This window comes from Peromyscus leucopus, chromosome 3, assembly GCF_004664715.2.
Source record: "Peromyscus leucopus breed LL Stock chromosome 3, UCI_PerLeu_2.1, whole genome shotgun sequence".
In the NCBI taxonomy this organism is placed as follows: Eukaryota; Metazoa; Chordata; class Mammalia; order Rodentia; family Cricetidae; genus Peromyscus; species Peromyscus leucopus.
Window position 1 is genome coordinate 155,375,219 of NC_051065.1, and position 18,992 is coordinate 155,394,210.

An 18,992-nucleotide genomic window follows, 5' to 3' on the forward strand; every position below is an offset into this window, starting at 1 on the left:
GTTAAACAGGTTGCTGGTGATGAGGACCTGAGTTCAACACTCCTCCCCACCAATCCACATAAAAATGCTATATGGGGTAGTGGAAGCAGGAGGCTCTTCAGGTCTCAATGACCAGCTAGTCTATTCTTATTTGTTGGCTTCAGGCCAAAGAAAGACCCTCTTTCAAAGTAGGTAGATGATGCTCCTGAGAATGGCCCCTGAAGCTGTCTCTGGGCCTCCATGTACATGCACACACATAAACACAAATGTGAGCACACACACGTCAAAGAATGACCAAGGAAGAAAGGAGGAAAGAAATAAAATGGAGAAATCTGCCCCCAATGCAATAGGAGACATACGTTCAATCATTAAATACTATAAACAATTTCATAATGTGGTAATTTTTAATATTAAAAGTAAATTGTAAATGTATCTTTATAAACAATATGCATAAAATAGATCATGTTCTAAAACCTTTTGTTTTTAAAATGCTTTTTCACAGTAAATTTCTTAGGTGTCAGATTTTTCCCTCAAAATAATAGTGCAATTGAAAGAAGGAATAGGTCATCGAGAGGGACTTCTCTGCTAATATAGATCCTTGTAGATCTCCTGGAGCAGGGGGTGAAGGCTCATGTCCGTCTCCGTCTTCTTGATCACATGCAAGAGCTGCACATGCTCTGTGACGATCTGCCTGAGGTCTGTCATCTTTTGGAGCACCTTGGCGAACAGCTGTGAGGACTCTGGGTGGTTCAGCTTGAGCTGGAGCTCCAGGGCCTGAAGCAGGTTATCTTGGATGTCCTCAATGGGCTTCACGTTCAGCAAGCCTGGGCGGTCTGGGAGAAACGAAAAGACGAAAGGAAGCTCCGTCAAACATTCTCTGGGCTGGCTCTAAGGCCTGGGCAGCTTCAGGCTACTCCCTCTCCAAGCTAGAGATGAAACCTAGTCCTCGAGCTGTTAGGCACATGTTCCACTACAGAGCCAAGCCCCACCACCCATCCCGTCTCTGCCTTATTTCTGAAGCTGGTGAGGATGGAGCTCTGCAGCTCACGGGCAGGACCAGAGGGTGGAATCCAGGCTCAAGCGCTTCGCATTCAGGACTAACTGTGTGATGTGACACCATGAGGAGCATCTGTCCTCAACACCACGCCTCTTCTGCCAACAAGGTTCTCGTCTCAGAAACCACATTTCCACCTTTGCTCCTCCTGGATGAAACATTTTATAGCTTCTACCTACATTTTCAGAACAGCTTCAAAAAAAGCTTTCAAGTGTAAGCCTTGCTGTTTTTTTGAGTAGCATCATACATCACATTTCCAGCAAGATAAGACAGTAAGATAAAACTGCTTCACTTTGCAGGGATATTCTCCTCCCTACAGTGTAGCTGAGACGTTTCTTCACTTCTGAGGGATGAGATTGCAGGTGTTTTTCATCAATTCTTAACATTTCTTTTCCTTTGTTTCCTTTCTACCTTTCCATTTTCTTTTGAGGGGAGGTCTCACTGTATCGCCTAGGCAGGCCCCAAGCCCCTGGGCTCTCTCAGCCTCCTGGCTCAGCCTCCCAGTCTGCAGCTACCGAAGTGCAGTACTTGGTAGGACACCCTCATGTTGGCTTACCTAACACAAAAGCAAATGCTGCTAATGCTTTGCCACAAGTGTGACATTTGCTGTAGATTATGGGGAATATGTTTTACTTTTGATTTTCCAAGAATTTAAAGTTTTCAATTTGTTTTAGTCAGGAATGTTGGTTAAATTTTATTGAAGGCTTTTAAATGTTTCTATCTGAAGAGATATGCTATCTGAAAAGAGATGATTTTATCTTCACCTCATATAATGGATTACATTAATAGACTTCCTTATGTCCTTGCACTCATCTGTTAGGATCTTATTCGGGGCTTTGTTAGTAATAACTGTGGGCGATATGGCTGGAGTTTGATTGTCTGAGCCATCCACTGTTCTGGTCCTGACTGTGAACCAGCCTTAGGAGTAGAGTTCTGTTTTCCTTCAGTTTTGACCTGCTCCTTTGTGGTTTCTTGGAATTTGTTTGAAGAGCCCTCTGGCCCTATTGACAAATCCTTCAAAAACTGGCTTTCTACAATGTATAAAGTAAAAAAAGTAAATTCTTTTAGAATGGAGTTGTACATAATATTCTTCTATAATCTGGAATCTATTTTTATTATATAAACTGTTAAAGTTTCTTTTAGACTAAATTAATATGCATAATAGTGAGTGGGTTTGATCATGACATTTCCATACATGTATAGAATGTAATTTGACCATATTCTCCCCCCATTACCCTTCATGGTTCCATTCCCACTCCTGCTAAGCCCTTCTTCTTCCCAACTAGTCCCTGTCCTATTTTCTTTTTCTGTTTTATGAACTAATGGAATCTACTGTTTTTATGCTCCTTAGCTGAATGCTCTTTGTGTGTTTTTCATTTTAAAAATCTTACTTGTAAAAGACTTACTTATTTTTTGTTTAAAAAATTTTAAAGATATCTCTGTGTTTTGTCTGCATTATGTATGCACACCACATGCATGCCTGCTGTCTTTGGATGTCAGAAGAAGGCCTCAGATCCCAATGGTTGTGAACCACTGGTGGGGGCTGGGAACTGAACCTGGGTCCTCTGCAAGAGCAGCCGGTGCTCCAAACCACGGAGCCGTTTACACAGTCCTCCTTATGTTTTCATTAAAATGCAGCCTTTAGTTTTAGTAATCAACTTTAAATCAGATGTTTGTTTCAATGTTTAATTCTGTTTTAAAAATAAGTTTGTTCGTTTTTCCTTTTTTCTCCTTTCCTGATTTCTTGGTTTGAGTGCTGTATTCTTTTACTTATGGGATTTCTCGTTCTCTAGTGAACTCATTAAGACTCTACATTTTCCTCCCAGTGTCACTTTGGTTTCATCCCACAGGCTTCAGGAACAGGCTCTCATTGTTCTTTTCAAACAGCCTATCTTAGAATGCTGGCTTCATTGTTTAATCCAAGAGCTACACAGAAGTGTGTTTTAAATTTTCACCCCCCCTTCTCTTTTAGAGACGGGGTCTCTTTATGTGGTTCTGGCTAGCCTGGAACTCACTATGTAAACTATGCTGGTCTTGAACACATGAGAGATCTGCCTTCCTCTGCTTCTTGAGTGCTGGGATCAAAGGTGTGCTTACTACACCTGCTGCTTTAAAATGTCTGAATAAAGGGTTTTGGTTTTGGTTCCTGTATTCTAAGTTTACTGCATTTGTTAGAATATAAGGGTTTTCTCCTTAAGACCTACTGAAGAAGGCTTCATCTACCACATTTAGGACCCACCCCAGCATCTTCTATTGATTTCACAGTTTAGCCCTGCAGGCTGCTCTCTCTGCTAAATACTGCAGCTCTTCTTCCTTCACCGTAAGTTTACTCACATCTTTATAGCCTTCTCATTGGCTGCTATCCCTATGCCTCTGCCTCAGTTTCTCTAGGTATCCTTCTGCTCCAATCACACTATTCCAAATTCCTCAAACATCCAGACCCATCAGACTCTCTGTAGAGACTCGGTGCCTTCTGCCTGCAGCCTCTTCACTTCACAGTGGCTGCAGCTGCTCCTTTAAATGGAGCACCAGTATGATGGACCCTTCTCCTCATCCCTCTTCTCTTGTCCTCACCTTTGTGCTCTGGGCCCTAGAGCACTTTAGGACCACTCTGATCTCTGCATTTGAGGTAGGTACCGAATGGCTCTATTGTCCCAGGACTGTGCACATCGGATCCAAACACTATATATACACTGGAGTCCTTCCCTCCTGTTGTCAGCACTGCAGTCTCTTGCCTGCTGTGCCAGGAAGTAGCAGTGTCCTCATGTCCCTGAGCCACCAGTGGATGGATGCCCAGTAAGCCCTCAGCGGCCGAGTTAATGAGCAAGAGGTTGTTCTGGCCAAAAGTCCCAGGTAGAAGAGTATAATTCTAGTTGGTGAGCAACCCTGAAGGCAGAATCACCACACGGTAAAGACGTCTGCCATGAATGGTGCTTTGTTTTGCCATATCTAATAAACTCTCATGACCTTTACTCCACGGAGGCAAGGCTCAGGAGAACAGTGTGGTCTCAGGGTGGGACTCTGAGAACGTTCTCTCAATTTTACTTCTTTTTCATTACAGAAGGAAACGTCTTTGGTTTGACTTTGTTTCTTCTCTAACATTCCCATCAACTGGACTAAGTACAGGTTCCTTTGAACTTCCAGCATTAAATGTGGGACCATGGAAAAAAGAACAACAGTGAAAAGTCTCAGATTCTGAGAATGACAAATGGTTTAGTCCTGGCCTAGAGAGTCCACCCCTGAAAGTGTGGATTCTCAGTTGTGACACCACAGTGAAATCACTTGGGCCATTGAGGCGGCTCAGCAGGTAAAGCTATTGCTGTTGTGTGGCCCTGATGACCTGAATTTGATCCCTAGAACCGTGTGAAAAAGGAGGATGGACTCCACAGAGCTGTCCTCTGACCTCCACATGTGTATTGTGGCTTACGTGTGTGTGTGTGTGTGTGTGTGTGTGTGTGTGTGTGTGTGTGTGTATGTTCACATCCACTAAAAAGAAATAAATAAACATTTCAAAAGTTAAGAAACCACTGAGGCTTCAAGAAAAGCTGAACTCTGAGTTGGGGCTTTGGGGTAATGACTGCTGACCCCCCAACAATATCTGGGGTTTTGAAAGCCTGAGGCCATGTGAATGTGCACAGTTAAGTGGAGCATCCTGGGCCCACAAGGCCTGCTCTGGAGCCCCTGCTCCCAGGCCCTCTCTCCTTCCTCCTTCTTTTTGAGCAGCACCAGTGAGGACAAAGCCGCTGAAGAGATCAGATGAATGAACACAGGGTCTCTAACAAACAATAAGACCCTAGTGTGCAAAGGATGGGCTGGAACCTGGCTCGGGGAGTGAAATGTGACCGGCTGTTCCAGGAGTGGGGAAGGATCTGGTTTGGATTTTCCAACTCTTCTTTGGCAAGTTACTCTTTATGATGTGATGGATGATGTTTGGCTGAAGGGCTAAGATGCTGTGGCCACAGATTAAATATATTTTCTCCAGTGACAAGTTAGATCATCTACTGATCAGCCTGGCTGTCCCCTGCACAAGCCTCTGTCAAGGGAACACACAGTTTGGGGAAGGAGGCCACAGAGTAGAAAGGGCCACGTTTTCCTGTTTTGTCTTTCATCAGCTCCATGACCTTGGGTCCGATTGATTAAACTTGTTGGGCTCAGTTCCCTCCTCTGTACACTCTATCAATGATCTCTAAATCCCTAATTCAAAAGTTCTAAGATGCATTCTTATCTATAATTCCCTCTAGTACACAATTCACATAATTCAACTAGGGAAATCAAAATTGAATTAGAAAAGTGTATTCATAAGCTCACATATTAAACTTAGAATTGGCTTATTTAAAAACAAGACTAAAACAAAAACTAGCCTCTTTTGGTCTTAGGTCAAGGGCAAAAGGAATATCAATTGCTCCACTGCTTCTGCTCTTCATGGGCTTTGGGACCTCCTCTGCTCTCTTCCCTATGTTTCTTTTTCCACCTTCCTCCCCACATTTTTTTAGACCCTCACTAAATTGAGACTGTACCATAGATTAGCCCACAGAGTCATCCCATCCTTTCCCTTCTGTCTATTCCCTGGGGCCCAGGGCCTGCTGCGACATTTCCTGAAGGGCTACCTGAGGTTCTTGCACCTTGCTGAGGTGAGAGGCAGGTCTGGAGTAGGCTCAGGGTCAAGGGCTCTCTGTTGGCTAGGGCTACCCAGAAGGCCCTTTGGGGAAGCCCTGTTGACTCACACACTCCAGGAGGCTGGAGTCAATTATTACATCCTTACTCCCTGGGCTGCAGAGAGTTGGGAAAGAACCTTTCCGGTCTTCATTCACACAGTCCTGGGATTGATTAGAGAGTAACTAATTTGGGCAAATGTACAAAGCTTCCATCTTATCCAGATCTGATTCTGCCTTGAGTATAGGGCTTATCTGAATCAGACTCAATGTTTGGGCCTGCTAGGACCCACCCACCCACCCACCCACTCACCTGAGCTGCATTCCCCTTGCACAGGTTTCTCAGGAGGCTCAGTTAGACCCCACAACAGCAGGGTACAGATCAGGTTTCTTGAAGGATGGGCAGGAGAACATAGACCAGACCTTCTGTCTGGTCTCTGGGAGATGCTGTCTGAGCCTTTCCCACCTTCCTTGTTGGTTTTATGCTGGGTTGGTTTGAAATGGACTGTACTTAGGTCCTTTAAGGGGAGATCTCAGTTTGTGGAGCAGCTATCTATTGGCCCGTAACCATAAAGGACTTTAGTTCAAGTGTGAGGTGAATACTGAGGAGGAGAAAAGGCTATCTGAGACTCAGCATTCTGCAACTTAACTTCATTTCCAACTTGCTCTATCATTTCCTTTACTGGATTATACCGTAAGCTCCAAGATGGGTTCTAAAGGGACCTGGACCTGGAACCTGAAAACCTGAGTGTTATCTCCCTTCCACTTAAGTTTCCGTGTGCTTTTGGACCACTTAGCAGATCTTTTTGGGGATGGTTTATGTTGAAGGCCTCTCATAAGGTCACACTGAGTTACAGGAATAAGAACACTAGAAGTTCTTACTGTCTGTGCTTGTTCAAACCTTTGCTACAGGGTGGGGTCAGGTCAGTAAGGGTGGGGTGGTGTATCAACAGCTGGGAAATGGAAGGTTTTGAGGTGCTCTTGGTAAGAGTGGAAATTTGGGAGTACAAGAATATAATTTCCAATACAGACATGTCTGGGGTTTGGGCAAATTCTCACTCTCATAGTTGAAAACACATATGCAAGACAGTTTCAGAACAGGAATAGAGCAAAACAGCCACAGTGGTCCAGATATGCATTCCTTGTAGAAATGATACTAAGGATTCTAGGGTGCTTTTCTGATCTATACTTCAGAATCATAGTGAACATTAGATAGACTGTGAATAGAGCAAAGTAAGCTATCACATGGTCTGTGGCCATTTTCCCCACTATCCTCTCTGTAGAAAGACATATTCTACAGGGGAGCTAGATCTAGTACAGGGATCCTCAATTTGGGCGACATATTAAAATGAACTGGAGAGATTAAACACTACATATATGTGTCTCATGTACTTGACCTGGGATGGATCAGGTTCAGGGCTCTTGGTGTTTGAATGTGTAGCAGTAGTTTACTGAAAGGCTTTGACTTTGGCAGATTTATGAATCTCTTTATACTTCAGTCTTCCTGTTTTAAAAAAAGGAAGCTGGTTCAGTGGAACACACCTGTAGTCAAGATACTCAGAGGCCGAGGAAGGAGAATTGCTTAAGCTCAGAAATTTGAGGCCAGCCTGGGCAACACACCAAGAACCTGTATAATAAATAAATAAATAATTAAAGGGCTAGGGATGTAGTGGAGTGCTTGCCTAGCACACTTGAATTCAATCCATAGCACTGCAAAAATAGTTTTGTTCATATGTGGTGAGTGTGTGCACATGTGCACATGGAGGTTAGAGAAAATCTCAGGCATCATTCTACAGGTGCTGTCGACTTTTTTCTTTTGTTTTGAAACAAGGCCTCTTACTGGGTTTGCCATGTAGAGCTCCAGGGATCATCTGTCCCTGCTTTCCCAGTATTGGGATTACAAGTACAGGTCACCATATCTGGCTTTTAAATATACTTACGTTATTTATGTGTATGTGTGCATGGTAAGTATACACCATGTATGTGTGGGTGTTTGAGGAGGCCAGAAGAGGGTGTTGGATCCCATGGGACTGGAGTTATAGGTAGTTGTGAATTGTGAGTCACCTGATGTGGTTGCTGGGAAACTAATTCTAGTCCTTTGAAAGAACAACAGCAAGTGCTCTTAACCACTGAGCCATCTCTCCAGCCTCACAGTCGGCCAATAAACAAAATGAACAAACCCACCTGGGCTCTTGGAATGGAATTTCTGTCTTTATGCATAAAAGGCAGCTACTCTACCACCTGAGCTCTCCTCAGCTCATCAGGAAAGTAAATGATGGTTTCGAGCAGAGCTGGAATGGTAAACTAAGTCACAGTGTTCTCAGGGCACACAGAGGCTTTGGAACTTTCCCTCAGCTGTTACTCCCTTGCTTGTCTCTCCCTTCTGCCAGGCCCTTGGTTTCCTGTGTTCTCTCTTTCCTGCTCTTCTTCCCTTAATTACTCCCTTCTTTTCAGCTTTCCCTCACCTTCCCTGTTCCAGATGTTTTCTTCTTCCCAATCCTGGACTGTACCTTGCTGAGGATTTATTAGTATGTTAGCAATGTCAACCTAAATTAACGAGAGGTCTGACCAATGGAGGATTTGAGGCATGGGGTGGTTTACTGCTTCTATCAGAAAAGCCAGGATGCAGTAAAACAGAAGCCTTGCAAATGCTTCACAGATAGATATCATCTGCCTGCTGCGGCACATGTTGGTGGACCCTCCCTCTGACGCACTGAGACATTCTTACACTTCCCTGTTCAAGCAATGATTTCACATTCATCAATGCTCTCTCTATGTTGGATAAGAACACGATTTAGCAGGATGATGGAAGTGGAAAACCACAATGAAATCAAGCCTAGTCGATATTTTCTACTATCTGCCCATCAAGCAGCAACTTCACATCAACACTCCTCAGTCCCTGTCTCCACAGAGCCAGCTCCTGAACATGAATACATTAGGGGTAAGGCCGGTGACACTTTCTCTACGTTTGGTCAAAGCTAGTCTGTCCCTCCAAACAGGGTCCCTCAGGGAATAGAGCCTGGGTTTGGTTCTATTTCAACGTCTTTGAGGATGGAAATGGGTCTTATGAGTTCTCTCTTGGCCTTGGGAAGTCCTTGTGATCCTTCTAGCTCTGCTGCACTAGTCACCCCAGGTTCAGTCATGTGCTCGGCAACTCTTCTTTTTTTCAGAACAAGAGGTAGTCTACTGTGGTTTGCCACTAAAGCTGAAGGAGGCCACTACAGTTCTGTTCTTTCTGTTTCAGATAATTCCATCAGGATTAAGGGCTGGCTGGGGTTGGGGTAACGGGTAGAGAGAGAAGGTTTAGTAGAAGGAAATAGGAGAATGTCCTCTTCTGAGTCCCCCTCCAGCCAGACACGCTGCTGCCTTCAATGTACCTGGTGGCTTGGCCTTGCTCTGGGAGGAAAGAAGACGAAGGAGGAAGGGTTGAGAACAGGGAGACTAAGAGCACCTTGACTTTAGACCCATGACAGCAAAGCAGAGCCAGGAGCCTTGTCAACTTTCAGTTCCCTGCTCCTGCACCCTCCCCCACCTGCTTCCTTCCCTTTTCTTTTCCTTCCTTCCTTTCTTTTTTCTCTTTCTTTCTTCCTTCCTTCCCTTTCCTCCCCCTCTCTTTCTTTCTTTCTTTCTTTCTTTCTTTCTTTCTTTCTTTCTTTCTTTCTTTCTTTCTTTCTTTCTTTCTTTCTTTCTCTTTCTCCCTTTCTTTTCTTCCTTCCCTCCTTCCCATTCTCCCTCTCTCCCTTCTTTCCTTCCTTTCTTTTTTAAAAGAACTTTCTAAACACCTAAGTCAAAGGAATTCTGGGGAGGAGGACTCCACAGTTCTAGCTTCCCTGCCTCTGTGGAGGCCCCTAGGGGTTTTTGATCCCCCTTCTTTGGCTCCTCCTCCTCCTCTGTATCTCTTTCCCTTTGGGTTTTGTTCTCAATCTTCAACTAATCCCCTTAAAGTGATAGCTGATAAAGGGATTAGCTGAGAGCTCCCTAGGGGTATTTATATTGTAGGAAGGGATTTTAAGGACGGTTGGTGGAATTTCAAGCCATTTGACTGGCAGGATGGAGTGGAGCTACTTCAATGATATCACACAGGAGAAAGGGGAAATTAGCATTCACTGTGTGCATAACAGTGTCCCAGGCACAATGCCAGAAGCTTCATATAATGCTATTTCACTTGCTTGGGGAGCTGATAAGGAAGTTAAGGCCCAGGGAGGTAAATAATTGCTGCAACCACACATCTAGGAAGTGAGGGGTGGGGCTTTCAGACCCTCCTGTGTGGTTCTGGAGCTTTCTTCCTGACCTGTCCACAGCTGCTGCACCAGATGAGAAGTTTCTCTTGGACCACATGGCACCTCACACAGCTGTGTCTAGCCTCCCTGTTAGGTGACCAGAGGATCTGGGTTCAGTCTTCCCCACTTGCTGCTGAATGGTGCCTATCTGGAAGGCTGCCTGGGGTCACCCAGAGTTTAAATACACATTTTGAGAGTCCAAAATGATAAAGTGCTCTGAAAAGCCACCCGTGACTGGCTAAGGAGCCTCTTCCAAGACTGCCAGTGTGGACAGGAATGACTCAGCAGTTCAACTTTCAATCTTATGTCTGTCTCAAACACAACTGTTTGCTCAGTCCCAAGATGATGGCAGCTTACCCAGCCTGGGTGGAGGAGGAAGCTTTATTTCTGGAGCAGTTACAGATAAGGAGTCTTCTATACTCTACAAACAAGGGCCTGCACATATATTCTCACATACACCTCTATCTACGAGGTGACTCTAAGGTGTTTCATGATTTCTCCCATTACCCCATCCCTGCCCCCAGTTCTCTGGTTTTTAGTACTTGGGTGCCAGTTGCAAACTCATAAATATACCCCACCCCTATCATACCAAGTGCATGAGGTTATGAAAACAGAGAACTAATGGGACATTTCTAGATAACTCAAATTGAGTCATTATTCAAAGCCATTCTGCCAATCTCACAAGGCTGCTTCATACACAGTGTAGGTAAAGCCCATTAGATATGTCAGTCCTTAATAAACTAGCTATTACTCTGTGACATGGCCATCGCCTGATGGGGAACAAGAGACATGATAACACTGGCTGTCCAGCTCAAGAGAAATTAGATGTCCTTGTTTATTTTCAATATCTGAAAAACAGTTGGAAAAACAACTTTCTCAATGGGGAAGGAAGTTAAGTGTTTAGCTGGCATAGAAGAAGTAGGAAGCTGGCATAATGCTGAGGCTGTAGCTCAATGGGAAAGCCTGTGCTCAGCATGCACCAGGGCATAGGTTCAATCCCTAGGGCTACCAAGCACAAAAAGTTGGTTTATTGCTATTTATACTTATTTTTAATGTGCAAGTTTCAAACTAGTTTAGATTTTGTCTCCTTTTCACTTAACTACTATGTGAGATGCTCACAACTGAAGACGATATAAAGGTCCTTACGCTGAGTAGAGACAAGAGTGTGACTATTGTAGGGCTCCAATTAGACACACACACACACACACACAGCCTTTTTTCCAGAGAAATGGCTATAGTATCCACTGTAACTTACAGAAATCATTCTGAGAAAAATGGAAGCATGACATGACATATACCCAAGGTCTGAAGGGTAATTGAGGCACAGCAGTAGAGGGACACTCCCAAACCTGGTGCTCCTTCTGCCCCAGGTGATCTGCAGAGGGCCACTGGGGTCTGAGCTGCTGAATGAGGTACTCTGCAACTCCCCTGAGTGCGTGTCTACCTGCTTGAACTGCACAGAGCAAGTGTCCATCTGCTCCACTGCCTCTCTAGAGCAGAGAAATGAAGATACTGGATAGCATTTCAACAGCTTTAAGTCCCTCTCGTGAGTGAGTGCACGTGTGTTTGTGTTTCACCCCACCTCCCTGCACATGTGGATAAGACTAGGTGTCTTCCTCTCTCTCCACCTTGCTTTTGAGAAAGGAAGGCTTTCTCACTGAATGTGGAGCCTCTGATTCAGCTAGTATGGCTGGCCAGCAAGGCACAGGGATCTCCTTGCCTCTGCATCTCCAGTGCTGATTGCACACTCACATGCCACAGCAGAAGGCTCTTGACATGGGTGCTGGAGACCTGACCTCAGTTCCTCATGCTTGCAGAGCGAGCGCTCACTGACTCAACAATCTCCCCAGCCTGCTCTTACAACGTTCTCAGTAACCATTTATCTCTCTTATGACCCGGTATATGACGGTGTCTGGTTAAGCGGAAACATATTTACTTAGACATTTGAAGTTTACCGTCTACTTTTGTGGGAAGTTTTGAAAACTATTGTGTCCAGGTTCTTACTATATGACAGAGAAGAACTATAGCACCAGCCTTCAGCTTATCACCAGCCCTAGGCCTTTCCCCAGCACTTTTCAGAGCCAGGCAAGGGGTTTGGGAAGACGGCTCAGTGAGTAAAGTGCTTGCTAGTTAGTTAAAATCGTCTCTTAAGAAGGGCATTGAGTATTAGTAACAATGCATGAACATTCTTTTTTTTTTTTTTTTTTTTTTTTTTTTTTTTTTTTTTTTAAGACAGAGTTTCTTTGTCCTGGAATTCACTTTGTAATCTAGGCTGGCCTTAAACTCACAGAGATCCACCTGCTTCTGCCTCCCAAGTGCTGGATTAAAGGCAAGTACCACCACTGCCCGAACATGAACATTCTTAATTATAAATACTTATAGACAGCATGGAAATAGTTATTTTGATAGCTTCTAAAGAACGCTAAGATCAAGGCAGTTAGGATCCTTCTTCATCTTAATTACTCTAAAGGCAACAGAATTTCACAGGGAAGTGCATGATGATGAGGAGGATGATTGCAGTGTTGGGGATTGAATCCAGTTCTGCACATGCTCAATGTGGACTCTGTCACTGAGCTACACCCCTGGCACTAGCATGGCTATACTAATGGATCTGAACTTGGCCTTATCAATTAGTAGCTCTGTGACTAGAGGCAAGTGACTTGATCTCTCTGAGGTTCCATTTTCTCCATCTGTAAACTGGGGTATAGGCCACATACAGCTTCAGCAAAGACAGATCAAAGACTAGGAAGAGAGCACATGTTCTGGATTTCTGGGGTATTTAACAAATGGGGTTACTGTTGTCATTTTACTTATTATAAGCATCTGTCAACTTATTCCAGGTGATGTGCTTTGATTCTGTTTTAAGTTCAATAAATTAAAAAGTGTATCCACCAGTCACGGTCCATGATGAAGCCTGGGGCCTCAAGCTATTGACTTGACAGAACAAGGTCAAATTGACAAATAGTATCAAGTCTTTTTTCATGGACAAATGTATAACTATGGGAACATAACCTCCTTTTACCCACTCAATAGTCAGTTACTCCAAGAACAGCCGTCCAGAAGTGCTCTGAAGAAGGGACATTGCTGGGTCTGCTGGAAAGAGCAGGGGACACTCCGTAGATGGTTGGCACAAGCCATACTCTAGAGGGTAAGTGAGGAGGTTGATGACTCATCGTCTATTGCTGCTGTAGGGATAGTTGCAGTTTCTCCCTCACTCAGACAGCAGTGGCAATTTGCCTTGAAAAATACATTGTATAATCCAGTGAATTTCCTCCCTCATATCTTAAAAGTTTAGGATGAATTGAAATGGATTCCAAGCTGTTCTGAATTAGCAAGAGTTTTTTCCTGTTGGAGAGTTCCAGCTGGACCCTCCTAGGCTTTTCTTTACCACACAGCACACACTCAAGGGGGCAAAGTGTCCAGTGGAGTATCCTGGAGTTTGCCAGATTTCCTGATCTTCACACTTGGCATTGGCCATGGGGCAGGGCTTGAAAGCTTGCTAGCAAGGTTGGCATGGCTCTATGGCGCCAGTTGCAAACATCTCCTTGCTGGACTCAGTTTTATTACCCTCAATGCCACCTTCCCCAGCAGTAAGACTAGAGGGTGCAACGGAAGCTGTTACTTGCTGGGATTACAAGGAAGAGCTCCCCTGGCTTCCAGGTTCTGGCCTTCAGGAAGGAACACGTGGGTGGGAGTGTGGGTTGCAGCTACCAGCTGCAGAGAGTGAACTGGGATCCTCTAGCAAGGGAGCAGAGGGGCTAGGATGGACATTTGGCTTTTAGCCCAGCCCTACTGCTGTTCAATAGGCATCAGATCTTGTAGAAATCTGAGTCCAGGGCCCTTATTTTTCTGCCTGTGAAGTGAGAATAAAAACATGGGTGAACTGTTCTTAAGAAGTGCTAAGCTTTGGCTCTCAAGCCCCACAGTTCTTTTTATTCCATTTTTTTGCTCCAGCTCAGAGGAGACAGAGGAGACAGAAGCCTTTGAGAACTAGGTCATCTATCTCAGTAAGCTGGTGCAAGAGCCGAGTACTTGAGGAGCTGCTAAACACGGTTCAGATCTAAGAACCAGATCAACAGGGTCAGCAGTGTTTAGTGGGTGGCAACACTTACTTCCCCAGCAAATCCTGAGCTGGGTCAAACTGATACTTTTATCTACAATCTTCCTCTTTGGTCCCTCTAACCCCGCCCCCTCTCCCCCACTCAGCTCTGATCTTCCTCATCATTTCCCTAACCTGAGCACCTAAGTGTCTTCACCAGAGCCAAGGCTCCAGCTCAGAAGGGGTCAAATGGTCCTTGCCTAAAGCACTGCTTTCCAAAATTAAAGCAAACGACAAACTTCTCAAGTGCTGAAGAGACAATCACTCTTGCTAAGACTAGATATGGACAGAACTCTTGTTTTCTGGATTAAAGCCTCTTATTTACATGATGTTTTCTCTTCCTGGGATTTTAGAATAAGGAAAAACAATCAACAAGCAAAGGCTAATCTGGAAACTGTCTTTCTTTAATAAAGCAGGACTTGGGATATTGATCTCACATCTATGGATGATGAGAACTTACTTGAAGCCTTGCACTGGGAATGGCTGCTGGGCAGCTTTTACCTGGCTTGCACCCAACCAGCCTCCCTAAGTAAAGAGGAGAATCCCATTTCTGTGAGCTCTACAAACACAGGCCAGTTTTACTCTTGTCTGTTACCTGCATTTGGACTTCATCTATAAAAGTCAACCTTGGTCAGGGAAGGATTTTACTTTTTATGATGTAGGAACATGTCATGGGTTAATCCTCTGCTTTGAGGAAGTCTAGAAATATTCACAACGGTGAAAAGATCTTAATAATCTGGCAGGTTGCTACCTTGCTATCTTTCATTGCTGTGTGGGTCAGATGAGATCTGAATCCTGGCTTTTGTGAAGACAATCTGTGAAAGGTCGAAAGGAACTTCTTTATATAGAGTATCTACCACTGGTGCCATTCTAACTTTCATAAACTAACATGAGTTAGGAACTACAGCATCAAATCCAAGCACATTATTTATGGTGTGGTTTCTTGACCAACTGATGAATGGTGTATGTATGTATGTTTGTACATATGCATATGTATATATATGTACACATGTATATGTATATATGTATGTGTGTGTGTTTATTTTTGTGGTGCTTGGAACCTTTGCATGTATCAGACAAGCACTCTTCCACTGAGCTCCTGTCCCCAGCTCATCATGACTGTTTCTTGTTGAGACCTTTCCTATTTACAAAGTAAGACGTTTGAATGGGTTTTTCCAAATGCTTCCCTTAGTGTCTGTGGATATAAATGACTGCAAACTTTATGGAAAGCAATCTGGCAATGATGAAATAAAAGATTTCAAAATGCTCATAGCTATGAATTCCATTTCTGGAAATTTACAACGACAAAATCATCTGAGATTTAGATAGAAATTTATATAGAGGAATATTCAATAATCAAAATTAAGAACACTTTTCAAAGAAAGACACGTTGGCACGAGCCTATAATCCCAGCACTGAGGATCAGAAGTTTAAGCCAGCTTCAGCAACATGGTGAGTTAAGGGTAACTTGAGACCCTGTTTCAAAAACCTAAACAAGGAAGTAAAAAATAAAATAAGGGAATACATTTTTTCAGCACTCTTCTATGTTTTCACTGACATTCAAAATGAAATAATAATGTAAATATACAGGGAGATGATTTGGTCTATAAGAGATCCTCTATAAAGTAGAGTATTTTATAGTCAATAATGGTGCTTCTGGGGCTGGGAGTATAATTCAGTGGTAGACATGCCTGAGGCCATGAGTTTAATCCCTAGCACTCAACTCCCAAAACATGTTGATTCAGTGTCTGAGAGTGTGCTGTGCCTGGGATGTAGATGCTTGCTTGTCAGTGGTCACTGCTTGCTTGGCTCTGGACTCCATCCCAACTGACAAAGACAACACACTTATTTTAAAGTGAGTTAGTTAACACTTGATATTGGCTAACCCTTGCCATACCGCTTATCTCTCTGCTCCCCAGTCATGGGAGGCAGCTTTGCTTTCACAGAATGGAAGCTTGGAGCATGGGCTCTGGAAGCAGATCACAATCCCAGTGCATCTTTCTTTAGACGGTCTCACTTACTATGCTGTCTGGTTGGCCTGGAACTCTCTAGACCAGCCTTGAACTCATAGAGATCTGCTGCCTCTGCCTCCATCTCTGGAGTGCAGGGATTAAAGGTGTGTATCATTATGCCTGACTCTCCAGCTGCATCTGACACTGGTCACATCACTGTGGGTGAGGGCATATACTGTCCAGTGCTTTGGTTTCCTCACTTAAAAAAATGACTCCCACCTCACTGAGCTGTTGTGAGGATTTGTGTAGGAAGTGCTCAGAATGCTACATGGCATTAGAGGTATCTCCTCAGTGTTGGCTCTTTCTGCCATTACTAATTACCATGCACCTTACTTGAAAGCATCTTCTCTCAACTGCACAAGACTAACCATTATCATGTTCTTTCTACGAAGCAATAATATATCTTTTCACCTACCGATTCCCCTTCCCTACAGGTGAGCTCTCACAAATAGGTTGCTACACAGTTCACAGAGAAAGTGTACCTAAAGTCAATTCCAATGTAAGAATTCACCATTTAAAAAGAAAATGTGTTTGTTTGTTTGTTTTAAGACTATGTAGCCCAAAGTGGCCATCAACTCAAGATCCTCTTGCCTCAGCCTCCTCACTGCTGGGATTCTAAGTGTGCACCATCATGTCTGGCTGAAAGCAATTTTTATAGATAGAGATAGAAGCAGAAAGTTCTACTTACCTGGAAATAAGAGAGATGCCTTTGGAAGTAACATTTGGTATAAAATATGGCTTTTGGAGTTGGTTAGTTAGATCGTGTATTTGCAAGACCAAAATTTTGACAAACTGCCAAGTAACTCAATTTCTTTCTCTATGGTGTGCTCTTGGTTCACACTGTATTGGTAATCACAGCCAAGTGCTTTACAAAGGCACAAAAAGGAGGCCACAAGAAGAAGCCACATGAGAAAGAAGGTGGAGTTTAGCATATGCACATTCCCTGATTCCTGCTGCAGGGAAAGTGGGGTGGGAGCATTAACTGGGCCAAGATCACACAGCGTTGCCTGCTCTATACCACAGGAGCATCATCAAAGTTAAGCTACATGCGTCATTATTAAAATGAACTGAAGACCAAATTGGCCTTTTGGGAAGCAAGAGGGAAAGACAAGGAAAAAGAACATAAAAAAAGAAAAGAAGGCATTTGTCTTTCATGATTGGATTTGGCTAGAAAAAAGTAGTGTGATGAATAAAAAAAGCAAGGAGCCTGGATCCCCACAGCCTTCACTGGGGTATGCAGCTTGGGGAGTGACATCATGGCACTGTGCCATTGGCATGTTCTGCACAAGTACAGTCAGTAAGAAGGAACACAGAACACCGAGGAAATGCAATCCCACCACCATCCCACCTTCTAAATCAAAATCAAAAGATGACTCTTACCTCCACTGAGAATAATGACAGCTATAAATATGGCCAAGTCACTGTCATCTAATTCCAGTGCATTGAACTTCACAGCAAACTCAAATTTGGGCTCCATAAAGTCACCAAAGGGCTTCCGAAGGCTTTTGAGGAACTCTCTGGTCATGAATCCTTGACCCTCTGATATGAGAACTCCATCTTTATTCATCAGGGAGGCCAGCATTGTATAGATGATTTCATGGACACCATACTTGAGCAGAGTCACTTGGTCATTCAAGTCAAGGTTAATGAAACCAGGGATATTTTTGGCATATTCTGTGATCTCTTGCACGGCTTCCACAGATCGAAACTGGCACCCTTGGAAAATGCGGATGGCCACCTCTTTGCTCTGCTCCTGCAAGGGGGTGATGTGTTTGAACTTGATTTTATCTTCTCCCATCATTAAGGAATTCATGTCATAGATGACAAATGGCTGCAGATGAGACAGGGGAAAGTGGATGAGTTGGTGATTCCTTGTTCTGTGAGAACACCATCCTAGTTCCAAAGCCTGTGTATGTATTGCTTTGCTGAGTAAAATCGGGAAGGCTAAAGGGACTTATCAGGAGAAAGGGCTCTTCTGTTCACTGTTACGGTCTGCTGGGGTCAAACATTCTATCAACTCTTTCCCTTCAGCTTACACCACCACCATGTTACTCTGGGACTAGCTAACAGTTTTGATTTGTTAGATTTTTAAAATGACAAAAAGTCTATTGTTTTTCTTGAATTTCATGAAAATACACATTTACTCCTATTTTTAAAAAAAATAGTTAAAGTAAGTTATAATTGAAAAAATCCACTTGAACATAAACTAATCTTGCAGCTTTAGATGAAATTTACTCAGACCACAAAGGAAACACAGTGTACATATAAAATATATTTCACTATAAAAAAATCACTCAAAGCAGATTAAGAATATTGAGCCAAGAAAATGTCTATTTCTTTTTTCTTTTCTTTCTTTCTTTTTTTTTTTTTTTAATGCTCTGGAAGCCATCTGTTTCAGAAGAAGCCGCTGTAGGAGGCCTGTGGGTAAAATATTACAAAAAGTAGTAAAATAAAAATGGTTCTTTAGCTTTTCATTTTTTGTAGTTTTAAAAATATAACCATGGAGCCCTATGGGTGCTAAGCAAATGCTCTATCATTGAGCTGCAGTCCTAGCCTTGAACTTAAAATTTAATATATCTGTTCTTAAGGGTCAACTAATAAATAAATGAATGCATCGATTACTCAGGTTTGCAACAGGCTGCTTTCAAAAGCAACACATGTTTGTCACGACAATCTATTCTCTGTTCCTTTGTATAGAACAACCAAAGGCTTATGGTCATTGTGAAAGTCTCAAGGCTGAGCAACTAGGAAGAAGGAACATTTTGCACTTTTTACATGCACTGAACCCTAGAAAGAGCTAGCCTTAATCTTATTAAATATTATATATCTGAGCACTGGAATAAAAACTAAGACTATTAGGTCCTGGTTTTGGTTCTATGGTTAACCCCCCCCCAAAGATTTTTTTTTTTTGGTTTT

General features: G+C 43.3%; 1 protein-coding gene across 6 annotated transcripts in view; it reads right to left on the minus strand.

The window, feature by feature from the left end:
- Positions 1 to 364: 364 nt before the first annotated feature.
- Positions 365 to 18,992, minus strand: part of Pparg (peroxisome proliferator activated receptor gamma) — a 132,110-nt gene continuing 113,482 nt past the window's right edge. For all 6 annotated transcript variants that reach the window (XM_028863982.2, XM_028863984.2, XM_028863983.2 and 3 more), the window contains 2 exons: positions 17,457 to 17,907; positions 365 to 812 (listed from right to left, as the gene is read on the minus strand). In XM_028863982.2, the coding sequence (XP_028719815.1) occupies positions 565 to 812; positions 17,457 to 17,907 (699 nt within the window). In that variant the 3' untranslated portion in view covers positions 365 to 564. The remainder of the gene's footprint in view (positions 813 to 17,456; positions 17,908 to 18,992) is intronic.